Below are 17309 nucleotides of genomic sequence, written 5' to 3' on the forward strand. Positions count from 1 at the left end.
AGATGGATGGATGGATGGACAGAAGATAGATGGACAGATGGATGGATGGACAGAAGATAGATGGACAGATAGATGGATGGACAGATGGATGGATGGACAGAAGATAGATGGATGGATGGACAGAAGATGGATGGATGGATGGATGGATGGATGGACAGAAGATGGATGGATGGATGGATGGATGGACAGAAGATAGATGGACAGATGGATGGATGGGGGGCTGTGGATGAGTGGAAAGAGCTTCGAGTATCTTGATAAGATAGAAAGACGATATACAAGTACAGTCCATTTACTATTTACCATAAACAGACGTATATCACACCCAAGTAACATGTATGTCATTATTAGTGCAAAATTTAAACCATTAAAACTGTAATTGTCCAAAAAAAACTTATTTAATTAAACAAACTATTAGACGACGATCGTTTTCAGCCCGTCGCGTTGTCTACGGTAAAATACCGGATTAATCACCGAGGCCCTGCAGTCAGTGTCTCCCAGCATTATTTATATCCGCAGCCGTCACATTCCCAGCTCCGCTCCTCTCCACTGATCCTCCTCAACCCTCCCTGCTCCTCCCACCTCCTCTGCTCAGGAAAGGTGATCCCCCTCCTCCTTCCCGCAACACATCCCAAGACGCCGAGGACAAAACGCTCGACCTATCAGGAGCCCTTGCACTAAAGAACCGGCTGGATGAGCGGGATCGTCGGGTCGTTTGGCTGAAACGTTACCAGCGTTCAGTACTGACGGCTGCAGGTAGAGATTAAATTACCCTCAGGTGCAGATTATCTTTCCCTCTACAACCCTGACCTTTTGCCTGCAACAAGAGGAAGGCTCAAGATGGAAAAATAAGCAATTTCTAGTTGTATAGACGAGCAATATTTACAATTAAAGCCCTAACATTCCAACTAAATGATGAAGGGGCGGAGCTAATCGCTTCGGTCCAACCTGTTAGTGATCTCAGGTGCACGACTTTCAGCACCGCCCACCCTGCCTTCAGCTTGAAGTCGTTGGCAGCCATTATGAATTTAGTTGAACCTTAATAATGGGTTTTAGAAGTACAGCAAACGATAACTTACAGTTGTAAATGTTCATCCGATGAATATCTCGTGAGATATTTTGCTAACACTACAGGTAACATTATAAGCACGAGTCTTCCTGGTAACATAAAAATCAAATAAACACTTTCTCCATGTCTTCCCCGAGTTTATGACCCTTCGTGTGTCGTTTTGTCACAGACTCCATGTTAGAGGTCCTGGACCAAAACATCAATTAGTAACCATGGCAACGAGAGCTTTTAGGGTAAAGAGCGCTCCTCGTTCCCTTCAGCAAACCTAATGGACCCTCGCATGCACGCTAAGTTATTATGGGGAGGGCTAGCTTGTTGCCATGCCAGGTGATAAATCGACAAATCTAAACAAACTACGCATCATTTAAAATATTTCAAGTTGAGAATTTCAAAATAACATCACACTGTTGAAAACTTCTTCATAATTTTTAATCTCAACTTGTGTCTTAACTCTTGAGCAGAACAACAGCTATTCACGGAGTGTGTTCCTGATCCGCAAGATGTATTTTTATTGTCAATAATAAAAATGTCATGTAGTTAGTTTTTTTTTTTTTTTTTTTGGGGGGGGGGGGGAGATTTAAACAGCATATAAAAACTATAAATAAAGATTTTGTGTCCAATGAAGGATTCAGTGAGGCACCCTTCTCAATAACAGTCAGGCACCAATTCCACCGCCTGTATTGACTGATGAAAAAAACTGCATGTGTCGAGCGGCGAGCCGGTGCGTCCTAGTCACATGACGCTGGTGAAGATTCTAGTCACATGACTGATTTCAGGCCATCGAGCAGGAAAGACAAACTCTCAGCGACTCCATTTTAATTTGTGACACGTTGCAAACTTCTAACCAGTTTTTAAATCGTGTTGACGGGCCGAGAAAAACCAGAGTTATGATAAATAATCCATGACATCTGTTCTGAAAACCATCGTCATATCAGAAGCACGTTAACCAGCAGCAGAGGTGGACCGAGTCTTAGACCAAGAGGTGGACCGAGTCTTGGACCAAGAGGTGGAGCGAGTCTTAGACCAAGAGGTGGACCGAGTCTTAGACCAAGAGGTGGACCGAGTCTTAGACCAAGAGGTGGAGCGAGTCTTAGACCAAGAGGTGGAGCGAGTCTTAGACCAAGAGGTGGACAGAGTCTTAGACCAAGAGGTGGACAGAGTCTTAGACCAAGAGGTGGACCGAGTCTTGGACCAAGAGGTGGACCGAGTCTTGGACCAAGAGATGGACCGAGTCTTAGACCTAGAGGTGGACCGAGTCTTGGACCTAGAGGTGGACCGAGCTGCAGACCTAGAGGTGGACAGAGTCTTGGACCTAGAGGTGGACCGAGCTGCAGACCTAGAGGTGGACCGAACTGCAGACCTAGAGGTGGACCGAACTGCAGACCTAGAGGTGGACAGAGTCTTGGACCTAGAGGTGGACCGAGTCTTGGACCTAGAGGTGGACCGAGTCTTGGACCTAGAGGTGGACCGAGTCTTGGACCTAGAGGTGGACCGAGCCGCCTAGTCAGAACCTCTCAGACAGAAGAGACGATAATTTTGACACCATTTTGATTTGTTTTAGAAGAGGAAAGAGGAATCGGACCGAGCCCCACTAGCCCCACACAGGAGTGCACCGTGGCTCCGATTTCCTTAATTTTGGGAAATCAGAAATCGGCCGATACTTACATGATAAACCGATTTTACCAATTTTTTGTTGTGAACTTCATTTATATTTCAGAGCACTACCTCACGACCATTTGAAACAAGTGTGTGTTGTTTCTAGGATTTTGTTCAAGGGCATGTTTTTCAATAAAATAAGAGTGGAAAATTAACGGTGCATTGTGACCTTATAACGCCTGACTGTGTCGCTTATAAAACAAAATCGGTGATCGGCAAGAAAACTGCAACCGGTGCACCCCTAGAAATAACGTTAGCGCCAATATGTGCACAGTCCGAGATCCTTTAAGGAAAAGTGTCTTTAGATTTCTACGCGTATTTCACCCCCGTTTTGTTTCTTTGACTGAAAGGAAAATAAGTTCTATACAACTATTAAAGATTCCTCACATGTCAACCCCACTACTGCTCTTGGGTCTGAACACCCACAACCCAAGGGCACCAGAAGGGTTAAACACCTTTGTTTTTCCATTTACTATTTCCAAACTCCAAACTTGTCTAGACAAACTTTCAAATCTATTTTAAACCCATTTTGACATTCAAGATACAAACATTTACTATTTTTTAGTAAGTGCTTTTGAAATCTAAGCGTTACCATCCAGCCTTTTGTAATTTCAGACTACGTGAGCCAGCTCTTTATTGCCAAATATTTTTTAAAGTAGTTCTAGGTATTTGAACGGTACATTTACAAGGCGTTTTTAAAAGGTCCTTAAAATCACACTTTAATATTTTCGAATGCAAAATGGTCGAATGTAACGAAGAAATGCCGAAGTCACCTCTGCTTATCGTATACATCTCCTTTTCATATGTATCCCATACCTCTAAAGAGTCCTGGGTTCTTTGAGAGGAGGAAAACACAGTATTTTGTCCCTTACAAGTCCTCTGAACTTTTATACCACATGCAGATTAAAGCTAAAACTAATCTAGCATATCTTGAAGAAATGCATATCACCCGCCATGCCAGAGTTTTAGACTAAAACCAGATATGTTGAAAACAAGACGTTCAGTGTATACGTTGGGGATCACTCACCTACTACCATGTATTTTAGGTCAGTCTCAATGAAATCAACTGGGTTATAACCATTTTCTAAAGCTGATTAGTTGTGACATCGGTCCTGAACGGGACTAACTTGAAAAGTTAATCTTGGTATGTGAAAATACCAATTTATTTATTGGCTCAATTGTCTTTGTCAGGAGGCTTCGGGACCGGAATCGACCTCCATACAAGTGTATGGATTTTAAAAAACTTCTTTTTTCTTGTATTGCGAGGTAAGTTCAAACTTTTGGGTAGGTTGATGACGAGGTAAACACATCTGCCGTTGCTATCATATTCAAAAAGTTTCAGTTCAAGCTCGAGATTTCAAGTTTACCAGCGTTTACGTTATGACGCTTTAGTTGGCGATGACATCGTAATGTACACGTTTAGGAACGTCACGATTATGTTTTGTAGATTTCTGTCTAAAATTTACAATTATTCGGCTTTCAAATGATACCAATTTTGTCTAATTACGCCAAGAAATACGAAAAAATACGGTATTTTCAATCATGCCTGCTTTTGTTTATACATTAGGCTAATTAGCCGTTAAGTGGGCACTTCAGGTCAACTTTAATCTGCTCTAATTTGTATATTATTGGGCCTTTGAAGATAATTATGGTATCAAGGTCTTTTCAAGGCATTTCTAATGACATGTGAGGTTTGTCTTCCTTTAAGTGGTTCGTGAGATGTTTTACCAACTAGTTAAAGGCTGACAAAAAAACCTTGCACAACCCGTTTGAGCTCAGATTATCTGACGGGGATCAGGCTCAGCTACATCCAAACCAAACCGTAGACCAAGGCTATCCAACTAAATTCAAGAAGGTGCCAGGTTTCTCAATTCAAAAAGTGTGGGGTTTGAGTTATAAAGCTTAGGTAAGCTAGATACATATTCAGATGGACCTATCGCGCCTCACAATACAGGTTCGTTATGGATTACTTAGGTCAGTTACTGAAAGCCATGAGCTCAGGGTCCAAACATCCCAGTTGTTGTCATTGAGCAAGTTTGTTTTACAGTTTCAAGAAGGGGTGGGCAACATTTTTTGCCAGAGGGCCAAATCAAGGTATTTAACGCAATCGAAGGGTCGCGTAGAGAAATAGTAAATAGATTATCTTTAAGATAATCTAGAACACTTATTCCAGGCTTTATCTTGCAGTGAAGTTAGCATGCTTGATTAAAAATGTCTCAATACTCTAGAAGACATATTCTTGGTAAACTGGCTCGAGATAATATGTGCGTTAGCTAGGGATGCACGATATTGGATTTTTGGCCGATATACGATATGTTAAAACGTATTTGGCCGATAACCGATACTTTTACTTTCCTTTGTCAGAACCTAGCCTAAGACTAATCATGCTAACGGGGCTAACACTTGACGTCCAAATGTCTGTGGTAAAACTCACCCAAGTGCTATCGGCTATTAGCTTCTCAATGACGTCGGTAATGACGGCTTGTAACTCGGGTGAGGCTACGTCGGAAAAATATCTTTGACTGGGGACGATGTAGCGAGGCTCAACGTAGTCCATAAATCTTTGGAATCCGACATCCTCAACAAAAAATACTCCCACACCGCCGACATTTTGAATTTTCCTCCCTGCCGTGATCAGATCAGGTAGGTGCGCGTGACGTCACGTTGTGGCGTCCTCGTCACTGGGTTGTCATACAAAAACAGCGTCTTTTATATCGGTGAGTTATTCTGATGGAGTGGCCGATGTCCGACCTTTAACGATAATATCGTCCGATACCGATACCATGCCGATATTAATGCGCATCCCTAATGTTAGCTTAAATATGTTGTTTTTTTTTAAACACCATATATTTGCTTTTTGGAGTTTTTAAGGCTCAGTCTAGTTCTGAAAATGCAACAATGTTGGGGGAAAAAAGGTTTTGGCTTTTCTTAATCCAAAAGTTTTTGATGTAGTTGCCCAAGATGTTAAATTTCAACCGAAGTTTCAGGTAAAAATACAGGTTTTCGTCAACTTATTTAAAAGTTTTCTTATCAATTAAGAATATTGAGGGCCGGATAGAGATTGTGCAAGGCCTCGGGTCATACGTTGCCCAAGTCTGGTTTAAAGCCTGGTTTTAATTTTAAAATAATCCATGAGTGGGGCCGAACTGAGCTCCCCACTGGGCCTGATTTGGCCCGCGGCCCGCCAGTTGAAAAACCCTGCAAGTGCATATAGCCATTGTTTTGATTCAGTTGGCTACGGCAGCCATTTTACATCCTGTCGACACCAAAAAAGGTCATTGTAGTTAAACATCCGGTGCTTACTTCCTACAAAAATGGGACTAAAATCCACCCAGTGTTCCACGAGATATTTCGCTAACACAGACACAGGCAAATACACGATTGCCCGTTTGCGCCCCGGCAACAAAAAGGAGCACGTCTTCAGGCGAAAAACGTGTCCGAGTGGTGAAAAGTGTGCACTTACTTGCCGATCACCTCGCACAACTCGTAGACATCCTCGAACAGCACGTCGTCGTCCGCCATGGTCATCCAGGTAAACGAGGATGCTCTCCCCGCAAGAAATCCCTCCCGCACGTTCAATGACGATTATTTATTAAAAGTATGATGTTGCAGACACGAGCCTAGTGGTTTAAACCTAACCACAACAGTGTCAGTAACCTGGGAATAAAAAATAATCGGCGGCTCTGACTGAATTAGACCGAATTAGCCGGCTAGCCACATTAGCTCGAAAGAAACACCCCTTTTTTTTTTAACATGCCCCGGGTTTGGTTCACCCTCCCCCCCCGCGACTGGTGAATTTAGCACGGGGACTCCCACAGCAGCATCCGGCACGAGGCTTCCCTCTTCACCCAGGAGGAAAAAAAAAGGCCCGCTGGGCTAAAAACGATGAGCTAGCTGTCGACGGAGCCACCGGTCGTCTCGCACCGTTACTGCGCCGCGCACACCCAGTACAGATGGCTTATCCGGGGGGCTGCGGTATGTCCGCTCCCTCAGCTTCCCGAGCCCAGATTAAAAACCTCCACCTTCATTGTCCGCCTTCGACCTGTTGCATAGATTGTCTGTGCTTCGGAATATTGAATATAATTTTTTTTTTTAAACGCAGGCTTAGATGCTGCCTATCTTTTCCCCCCCGACTTCCAGAAAAGCCAGGCTCCGCCCTCTACCGTCCGGGCAACTGGGTGTAGCCGGAGCCACAATGGCGGCGACGGCTGCAGCTCGTAGCAGCGCTGGAGCCAAGATGGCGCCTGCAGGGGGGCGCGTTTCAGGCGCAGTTTCCTAATAACCGATCCCTCCAGCGTATCCCGCGCAGGCGTCGGCCAGACGAATCTCTTCTTACGTCAGCCTTTTCGCCCCCACTCTTAAACCCACCACTTTGACTCTTTATTACGTTTTAATTGATATTTTCTGTCCGTACAGCGCACACTTATTAAAGCTACGCAATAACTGGGCGCGAAGTTCAGCGTTCACTAACATAGGTGCTCAAAAATGTGCCTTAAAATAAATAAATAAATAAATACTCAGGCGTCTTTTTTTTATTTTAACGACTAACTCTGACATGTAAGTTCCACCTCAAATTAGCGTGTCATCATTTTGTACAGTTTAAATTAATTTACAAATATTAAACTTTTTTTTTTTTACTTAATAAAATCAGGCTATATTAAAATACCTAAATGTTGCAACGTTATAATTAAGCCCCAAGCAAAATTAGTAAATTTTAAAAGAAGTGCGAAACAGGTGGGATTTCCTCAGGTGTGGTTGGTGCTGCCCTCTGGCGGTAATGGCTGGAATGTAAATTTAATGAAAATATATTTAAAAATACTGTATGTTTAATTTAAAATATATATTTTATTTAAAAAAAATAACTAAAAATATGTGGGAAATATATTCAGTAGAAAATGTGGAAAACATTATTTAATTTAAAACTTATAAAAGCGACTTTACTTTTAAAAAAGCAAGGATTTTCCTTCAATTGTTGTCAGACTATTGGTAATATAAGAAGTTTTATTATTGTTCTGCATTTTGAACAATTTTAAATTTGAAATTATCTAGAATAAAATAGGAAATTACAACAGTTTCAGTCATTTTGCCACAATCAGAGATTTAAAAATTAAAAAAATAAATAACAGAACAAGGGCATGTTGGTCCCACTAGATGGCGCTGATCACAGAGCGTATCCCCTGCAGTTTCCATGGTGCTGCATCCTTTCTCCTCATGCATCATCTGCAAGTTCCTTCCATTGGTTGAAGCCCAACAGTCGGCACCGACCGCCCGATTGGCTGCTGATGTGGTCATCGTGCCTTCCACCATTGAGCTGCGCTCCGTTCAGTGCAGGGGACGCAGGAGCGCAGACTCGTGCCTTGAGCTGAACGTCTGGCCTGGGCAGACGTGCGACTGGAAACGACACGGACAGCCGAAAGGTGTGGCTAGGAGGAGGCTGATGAAGGAAAGATGGAGATAAGGGATGGGGGGGGGAGAAAGAAAAAGCGATGTTTCTATGGCAACGTGGAGGGGAACGGTGGCTGCAAACCGTCTGCATCCACGCACACGCTCAAATAAAAACAGTTTAAATGTTGCTCCTTCTGGGTGATTCCCCACTCGTGTATTATTACACGAGTGCTCATTTTTCATTCTCTGACACTTTGGGTCGACCTGAATGGATCACTTGTCCGTTCTGAAACAGTTACAACAGACTGTTTAAATATATTTAATTTTTAGAAGTAGTCATCGAATGCAGAGAAAGTTGTAATTTACCAGTTGGTTTACATGTAGCTTCATCAATACATTCTGCCATGTCCGGCCTTTTGAGGACATCCATGAGCTTGATGTGGCCCACTAGATGATATATACCGTATTTTTCGCTGTATAAGTCTTTTTTTTTTTGTTGTTGCATAATTTGCATGCCCTGCGACTTACACGCCGATGCAACGTATTTTTTCCCATATTTATAAAAAAAAATTTGGGGCTTACATATGATCGTTTTCAATCATTCCGACTGAAAAAAATTGAGCACTAACATTTTCAGCCACTAGATGGCAGCAGAGCAGTATGGCATGCCGTTGTATCATCTAATAGGTAAAAGTGGCTATTAATGACACAATCGGCTTGCCACAGGCTGCGTCTGCCTGGAGCAGTCGTCTCAATTATGTTTCTGTTACGCCCCTCCTAGGAAGATGTAAACACCCCCCCCCCAACTTCCCACTGCGACTGTAAATAATATAATTTGTCTATAAAATTGTTATAAGTACACCTCAGCATAACATTGTGTCCTTATTAACATTAATTAAAAAATAATATAGATCAACTTAAAATGAAGAATAACTTTAACATTGTTTTTTAGTCTGTTAAAAAAAAGACTTAAAGTGCACCAAAAAAAACTTAAATCCTTATTTAAAGTATAAACACTTCTGACTATTTGATACTGCAAAATAAAATTAAACATAATCAATAAATACTAATAAACTAAAATTGATCAGCAACATTTTAACTCAGGAGTATTATATAAAACACTTTGACCTACAAACAAAGTCCATGCTCAATAATCCAGGTATATAATCCAACAATTTTCAGTCAGGTCATCTGGACGATTTCTTTCTTTTTTTTTTTTTTTTGCGCTGAAACGTTTCACCTTCCATCCAGAAGGCTTCATCAGGCAAGGACATACAACTTCTGGATGGAAGGCGAAACGTTTCAGCACAAAAAAAAAAAAAATAAGAAACCGTCCAGATGACCTGACTGAAAAATGTTGGATTGTATACCTGGATTATTGAGCATGGACTTTGTTGGTTTTGATTGAACCAGTTTGACACGACTGTCGACGAGGAAGATGGCCGGCACCGGAGGAGGGGGCGTGCCAAAGACACCATCTTAGCACCAACATAACAGGTTTGTTCCACTTTGGAGTAAGATGTTGGGGGAAGAATCAGTTTTGTGTTGTGTGTTTTGACTGACGAAGCCTTCTGGAGACCCCGGGGAAGACCCAGGACACGCTGGAGAGACTACGTCTCGGTTGGCCTGGGAACGCCTTGGAGTCCTCCCAGAAGAGCTGGAAGAGGCGGCTGTGGAAAGAGATGTCTGGACCTCCCTGCTCAAGTTGCTGACCTCAGAACAAGAGGAAGATGATGGATGGATTGTATCTAAGAATGGGTGAGCTTTGTGACAAGTGAGGCGCTGACTATCTGGAATCGAAGCTCACATATAATACCCTCCAGGTCCAGTTTTGTTCACGAGTGAGGGAAGAACGGAGCGGGAGACAGACAGATCGGTGCAGCGTCTGCAGTATTGCGGACTTTGTGCCGATCCGTTGTGGTGAAGAGGGAGCTGAGCTGTAAGGCAAAGCTCTCTACCAGTTGGTTCCTACCCTCACCTGTGGTCACGAGCTCTGGGTAGTGACTGAAAGAATGAGACTGTGGATACAGGTGGTTGAAAAGAGTTTCCTCTGCAGAGTAGCTGGACTCTCCCTTAGAGATCGTGTGAGAAGTTCAGTTATCAGGAGAGACTCGTAGAACCGCAGCTGCTCCACATCAAGAGGAGCCAGTTGAGGTGGTTCAGATAGCAAAGTACCACATTCACTGTAGTAAGTGGAGGGGATCTCCTTCCCCTGTTTTATGAACGATTTTAAGTCATACTGTTTTCATTATATAGATTTATATATATATATATATATATATATATATATATATATATATATATATTAAGTTTCTCATATAGTCTTTGCATTGTATGTTTTTATTTTTCATTCCTTTGTAAAACCACTTTGTAAACCTCTACGAGAGTTTGCGCTTGTACTTTGTTAAAATTGTTTTGTTTCAATGTATGTTGTTCATAAAGTTTTTAAAAAATGCTACTTCCGGTAGCTTTTGTTAAAATCGTTGATAAAAGTGAACGAAAATAAGATACATCGAAAACTTAAAAATAGATTCTTATATTTTGTTTTTGGATAAAAAGTACACCGTCAGTAATAGTAAAAAATATACAAAAACGAAAAAAAAAAAATAATAATAATAATACGTCAAAGAACCGGAAGTACGTAGGGAAATTAGTGAGTTCGAGCATGCGCGTTGGAGTCCTTCACAACAGTTCAACGGGAAAGCGCCGTGTTCAAATTCAGTTTTTTTTTTTTTTTTTTTTTTGGATTTGCGTGTTGGCACAGCCGAGATGGAGCAGTTTGATACAAGGTACGTGGAATATTTGTGCTAAATAAATTATCTTAATTTAATTATTCGTGTTTTCGCAACAACTACAACAAAGCTTCTCCGACCGCCTTCCTTTGAAGATCGCGCCAAATGACGTTCAATAATTATTAACTTTAACATTATCCTGTTTTCTCACGGAAACTGCTCCGTCTAAATATACAATACACGTCTCATTCTAGGTTTTATTTTCTAATTTCTAATTCGGCTAACTTTCTATACACAAAGAAGTACCACAACGAGTCAAAATTTCACATTTGATGTTCCTTTTCAACTACAAATGGATCTCCTGATGCATGTCCAATAATCCAGGTAGAAAAATCTACAAAAGTTCAATCTGGTCCTCTGGACATTCAAAAAACAAAACAAAGCAAAACAAAAAAGTAGAAACGTTTCGTCTCTCATCTGAGAGACTTCCTCAGTCTGAGGTGCTGTTTTCAGCTCAGTCTCTTAAATAGCACCTTCACAGAGTGGATCAACCAGTTTGCTGCTGACATCCAGAACCAGCTGATCACATGCTCAAGAAGGACCATCAGCCTAACAATGGATCATTAGCACACTGATGGCTGTTTACTGTTCACAGAGGGCTGAGTGATACTAGCAATCACAGCATTGTAAGAGGGGGACAATTGAACCCGGAGGCTCCACCCCTGTTTAATGATGGACGATTTATTTTCACAAAGATGGCCTCCTTTACTCCTCTCTCAAACCATCGTTCCTCTGTCCAGGATGTGAACATCTTCATCCCTGAAAGAGTGACCGCTGGCCTGGAGATGAGTGTAGACCACAGAGTCCTGGCCTGATGATGTTGATCTTCTGTGCTGGTCCATCCTTTTGGCCAGTGGCTGTTTAGTTTCTCTGATGTAAGACTGATCACAGCCCTCCTGACACTGAACAGCATACACAACATTACTCTGTTTGTGCCGGGGGACTGGATCTTTGGGATGAACCAGTCTTTGCCGTAATGTATTTTGGGGTTTAAAAGCCGCTGGGACGTTGTGTTTAGAAAATACTAATAGCTCATCAACACCATCACAATTCCAATAAGACAACACTCCAGTAGTCAATTACATGCCAGGGAGACAGAAAAGTGGGTGAAGAATTTATCTGACAGACAGCTCACCCAGCCGGAGACAGAGATTCTTGCCAGGGGACTGAACTTTGCGGTTGCACCAAGTACAGTTCCTCTGGTGGAGATGATCACAGCCACAGAATCAGCCATCCGCAACAACAAAATGAAAGAGGCTGAAGCAGAACAGCTCAGAGTCAAAGTTTCATCCTGCCTCAGCAATGCCAAACCACCACCTTCCAACATCAGTAGAGAGGAGAGGGATGCACTCACCACTCTTAGCAAGGACAAAAACATCATCATTCTCCCAGCAGACAAAGGAAGGTGCACAGTGATTTTGAACCAGAAAGACTATCATGAGAAAGTTATGACACTCCTTAGTGACTTAACCACTTATGAACCTCTGAAAAGAGATCCAGGAAGTGGTTACAAGAAGAAGTTAATAGATTGCCTGAAAAATTTTGGAGCAGGACAAGGCTATTGACCGTTTTCTGTACCACAGACTGTACCCAGGGGAGGCCACACCTAGTCTGTATGGTTTACCTAAAATCCACAAACAAGGTGTACCTTTAAGACCAATCGTTAGCATGATTAACTCTGTCACTTACAATGTTTCCAAATATCTGGCGTCTGTACTCATCCCTTTAGTTGGCAGCTCAGAACACCACATACAGAACACCATGGACTTTGTGGACAAGGGGAGGGATGTCATCATGGAGACTGATGAAACAATGGTCTCTTTTGATGTCACATCACTCTTTACGTGCATTCCTGTTGATGATGCAGTAGAGGTGATCAGTTTAAAATTAAAATCAGACACCACTCTGAGCAGCAGGACCACGCTTTCTACAGAACAACTGTGTCAACTCTTGAAACTGTGCCTGCAGTCAACCTACTTCACATATGGGGAGCAATATTCTAGGCAGAAACATGGGTGTGCTATGGGGTCTCCAGTTTCTCCTATTGTGGCCAACCTGTACATGGAGGAGGTAGAAAAGAGAGCCTTGACGTCCTTTTCAGGGACACCACCAAGTCATTGGTTCAGGTATGTTGACGACACCTGGGTTAAAATCAAATCTCAGGAAGTCCAACATTTTACTGACCACATCAACTCTGTGGATAAATACATCAAGTTCACACGAGAAGATGTAAAAAATGGCAGGTTGGCTTTCTTGGACTGTGAGGTCTCAGTCTCTGATAGAGGACATTTACAAACTGAGGTGTACCGCAAACCCACCCACACAGACCAGTATTTGCAGTTTGACTCCCATCACCCTTTGGAGCACAAGTTAGGAGTCATCAGGACTCTGTACCACAGAGCAGACAGCGTCCCCACTAGCTCGGGAGCCAGGCAGAAGGAGAAATCCCACACAAGACAGGCTCTAGAGCAATGTGGATATCCTAACTGGGCCTTCCTGAAAGCAGAGAAGAAACCCAAACAGGACTCCAGTCAGCCATCAGGTGAAAAGGAGGAACCCAGACCCAGACCAGTGGTCATTCCATATGTTGAGGGAGTATCAGAGAAACTGAGACGTTTATTTTCTAAACACAACGTCCCAGTGGCTTTTAAACCCCAAAATACATTACGACAAAGACTGGTTCATCCCAAAGATCCAGTCCCACGGCACAAACAGAGTAATGTTGTGTATGTTGTTCAGTGTCAGGAGAGTGATCAGTCTTACATCGGGGAAACTAAACAGCCACTGGCCAAAAGGATGGACCAGCACAGAAGAGCAACATCATCAGGCCAGGACTCTGCGGTTTTGTTTTGTTTTTTTAAGGTCCAGAGGACCGGATTTAACTTTTTTAGATACAAATGGATCATTTTCCCACTTCTGGTTGACCTCTGGGGCTATATACCCAAACATTTATACTGTGCAAAAAGCCCCTGTCTGTTGTGTTAAAGCAGTAATATTCTTTGTTTCTGATTTTCAGTGTGATGAGGACTCCCCGGGACAGTGGTGGGGTTAAAAGAAGGAGCAAAAGTCGGAGCTACCATCAGTCCTACCGCAGCTGTTTAAGTGTTGCTTCAAGGCATGGCTTGACCTCAGGGAGACTCAGCACCAACAGAAAAGCTCCAAAGCTACACAACGTCACCGTAAGTCATCCCTGGGCATTACTTTATACTGATAATGCTCGTCTCTTTGTTTTTAACCACGTTTCTCTCAAAGGACAAGGTGAATCCGGAGCACCTGGCTTTGTTGGTGAAAACCGAGTGGCAGCTCTCCTACGTCACCCCTCTCTACCAGTTCAGACACACCCAGCTGAAGAGCTACGCCAAGCAGCTTTCGGCTTTCGTCGTCGCCGAGCAGCAGCAAGGTCTGGCGGTGGAAGTCGGAGGGCAGCAGAGCAGCTTCAAAGTCTCGTTTTCGGTGGTGCAGGGGATGGCGGAGGCGGACAACGACCCTGAACCGGTCCTCATACAGGTTCGAGCGTGACGATAAAAAGAACGTTTGTTTTTAGGCGATAGACCAACTAAATCTGCAAATTGTTGTCTCCTTGCCTGCGCAGATACATTCAAAGCCGGTGTTCGCGAGGCAGGATGAGCCACAGAAGTTAGTTTGGAGTGGCTGGTTGACTTGCATCAATGGCAATCCTGAATATCTTCACTCCCTTCCAAAAGACTTCACCTGTCTGCCGCTCTTTGGCTACAAAGGGTCTGAAAGGCTCTCCTCTGTGGTCAAATCCTGGTTCCAGAGAACGTTTGACTGCTGTTTCGGTCCCTTGGAGATCAGCCACACCAGCCTACAATGGCTCATGGCGCTATGGACTAACTGCCACGCTGAATCCAACATCCAACACCTGAAAATGCTCTGGACTCTACCGTCCGTGCCGCCGCTTCAAGTGACCTATGCCGTCGACGCCCGGGATGCGTGGGAGCTGTGGGGCAGCGTGCAAAAAGGTTCACGGGGAAACGACGACGGGGCAGAGAAGGCGGGCTGGATTGACGTGGAGGAGGTGACGGGTTTCATGAAGGGTCTCAAGAGTCACTTTTACAGGCACTTCAAGCTGGACCTTTCAGCCGGGACTCTGAACCAGGTCTCCACAGCGCTGGGATCAGCCAAGCGCAGCGGCAAGATCAAGGTAACTCGCAGAGGTCTTTATATGTGCACCGATGTTACACCAATGAAAACCATCTTGAAAGAAAGTACAGTAGTAGGCCTGGCACGATAACAAATTTTCCTGGGCGATTAATTGTCTCCGAAATTATTGCGATAAACGATAATATTATTTTGAGATTGTTTTAAACTAATGTAATGATAATGACATAATAATGCAAGTGCATCCTCTCAAAGATCGATACACTTTAATTTCAAATGAACCATTAACACTGTAACACAAAATAAACAAAACAACCCAAAATAAAATGGACTCTCGGTCTCTGTTAACAAAAAATGCACTTGAATAAAAACTAAATGCAACAAATAAAATGGAAGTAAAAACTACATTCAACCAAAACAGTACGGATCATGATGTCTGTAAAATAAATTGCCCTTCAAAAAATAATAACCATTAGTTTTATACAGGGAAAACAGACAGCGGTTCACCTCGGCCATTTGGTTTGAATCCAAAGTGTTCCCACTTTGCTGCTGTTGTGTTTGACATTGAAACCAATTCCATTTCATTTTTTTCCCCTAATATCAAATAGCGTTTCTTTAGCTTGCGAACTCCTCACGGGGCTCTAATGCTGCTGAGGTACAAGACGATGCACCTTGACTGGCTAACTGACGCGGTAGTTCACTCCCCACTTACGCTAAGGAAGTGAGAAAGGGAGGGGTCAGTGAAGAGCACCGGAGTTGAGCCTTTTGTCATCTAGTGTCTTCAGTAGAAAGAGAGAGACGGAGAAACGATAAAGCCAATAAATGAAAATTATCTACCTCATTTTAATTTATCATGCGATTAATTGATGTATTGTTTATCGCGACAGGCCTATACAGTAGTCCCTCAATTATCGTGGGGGTTACGTTCCTGACACCCCCGCGATAGGTGAAAATCCACGAAGTAGGGACGTTATATTTATTTTAGTATTTATATATATTTTAAGGCTTTATAAATCCTTCCCACACTCTTGCATTGTTCTAAACTCTCTAAAAGAGCACAACGAACAAGAGCAGACAGATTGATGCTAGGGTTACTGAGCCAATCTGGGGGTGAAGTGGCCATCAAGGACACCGGGACATTTCCCGGTGGCCTGGCCTGCTCAGTGATTGCCGAGGAGGACTAAAGGCTTGGTTTGGTCGCATTTGACTATTTTAAATAAACAATCCATGCCGCTCACTCAGATGTCCGCCTCATAGACGCTCCCACAGTAGCGATGGGGACAGATCCCACCGCCTCCTTTCTCTTTCTGAGGCTGTCTGTCACAGCCTCAGAAATAGAAAGGAGGGGGTTGAGTCTGTCTTTCTCCATTACTAATGCTCAGGGAGTGGTTCAGGCCACCGGGAAATATCCCGGTGCTCCCGATGGTCAATCCGTCCCTCAGCACAATGCTCTGGTTTGTCGCCTTCCATCAATCAGCCAGTCGTGTGCAATCTTACGTTGAAAACCTGCGAAGGAGTGAGTACGCTAAAGTCGGAACCGCAAAGTATCGAGGGACTACTTGTGACTGCTCTTTTGATGTTGTTTAGTTCCAATCAGGTCACAAAATGAAAGAGTTTAAGACTGGCAACTATTTTCAGTCTGGATGGTTTTATTGTAGGACTTTACGTGAAATCTTATAAGTTAATGGGGATAATCTTTATTACATTTTACCATGGAGGTATGGAGAACTAATCGTTTTCTTTTATTTCAGATCTCCAACAGCAGATATATGACCGCCACCCTGACTCTGCTGACAGAATGTGCCCTCTTCAAAATGCCCATCTGAGTTCGACACTGAGGACGTTTTTAGTTTAGAATACCACCTGAAAATGCAGAGAACGCTTTTATTTCCAATATACGCAGAACCAAACATCACAGTGTTCTCTCTTTAGTTGTTTTAAGCTTTTAACTCTGGATTTTTAAGTTTTGTGGGACAGAACTTGGACATTCCAAACTTACTCCTCTTTGTCGATGATGCGTTGCTTCCATGCATTATGTAAATATGCAAGTATTTCATCCAGCTATTTGTATTTTATTATTTCTGTCATTTGCAGTTGTAAATAAAACCTAACATTAGTCAAATAATGCACGTCGCCCACTGAGCGTTAAATTGAGATCAGCCGACGTTTTAGCCGGTCTGGTCAAAGTTTTAAAAAAACGTGAGTGAATTTTCTCGCAGTTTCCAAGATTTTACTCAATCGTTCAGTTCTCGGACTGAAAGATGATACCGCACCGAATTTTAGCTCGA

The 17309-nt window shown here is 42.9% G+C and overlaps 2 protein-coding genes across 6 annotated transcripts in view; one reads left to right on the top strand and one right to left on the bottom strand.

Annotated features, from left to right (window-relative positions):
• LOC119428741 (peripheral plasma membrane protein CASK) overlaps positions 1–6992 on the bottom strand; it is a 59226-nt gene extending 52234 nt beyond the window's left edge. For all 5 annotated transcript variants that reach the window (XM_037696418.1, XM_037696417.1, XM_037696416.1 and 2 more), the window contains exon 1: positions 6186–6992. In XM_037696418.1, coding sequence (XP_037552346.1) covers positions 6186–6250 — 65 coding nt within the window. In that variant the 5' untranslated portion in view covers positions 6251–6992. The remainder of the gene's footprint in view (positions 1–6185) is intronic.
• Positions 6993–10752: 3760 nt separating this feature from the next.
• On the top strand, positions 10753–16916 carry cenpl (centromere protein L). Its single transcript, XM_037696383.1, has 5 exons — positions 10753–10896; positions 13916–14078; positions 14152–14406; positions 14492–15064; positions 16773–16916. The coding sequence occupies exons 1-5, from the start codon at positions 10877–10879 to the stop codon at positions 16845–16847; spliced, it is 1086 nt and encodes a 361-aa protein (XP_037552311.1). The 5' UTR covers positions 10753–10876; the 3' UTR covers positions 16848–16916.
• The last annotated feature ends 393 nt before the right edge of the window (positions 16917–17309 follow it).

This window comes from Nematolebias whitei, chromosome 23, assembly GCF_014905685.2.
Source record: "Nematolebias whitei isolate Nwh7 chromosome 23, NemWhi1, whole genome shotgun sequence".
Lineage (NCBI taxonomy): Eukaryota > Metazoa > Chordata > Actinopteri > Cyprinodontiformes > Rivulidae > Nematolebias > Nematolebias whitei.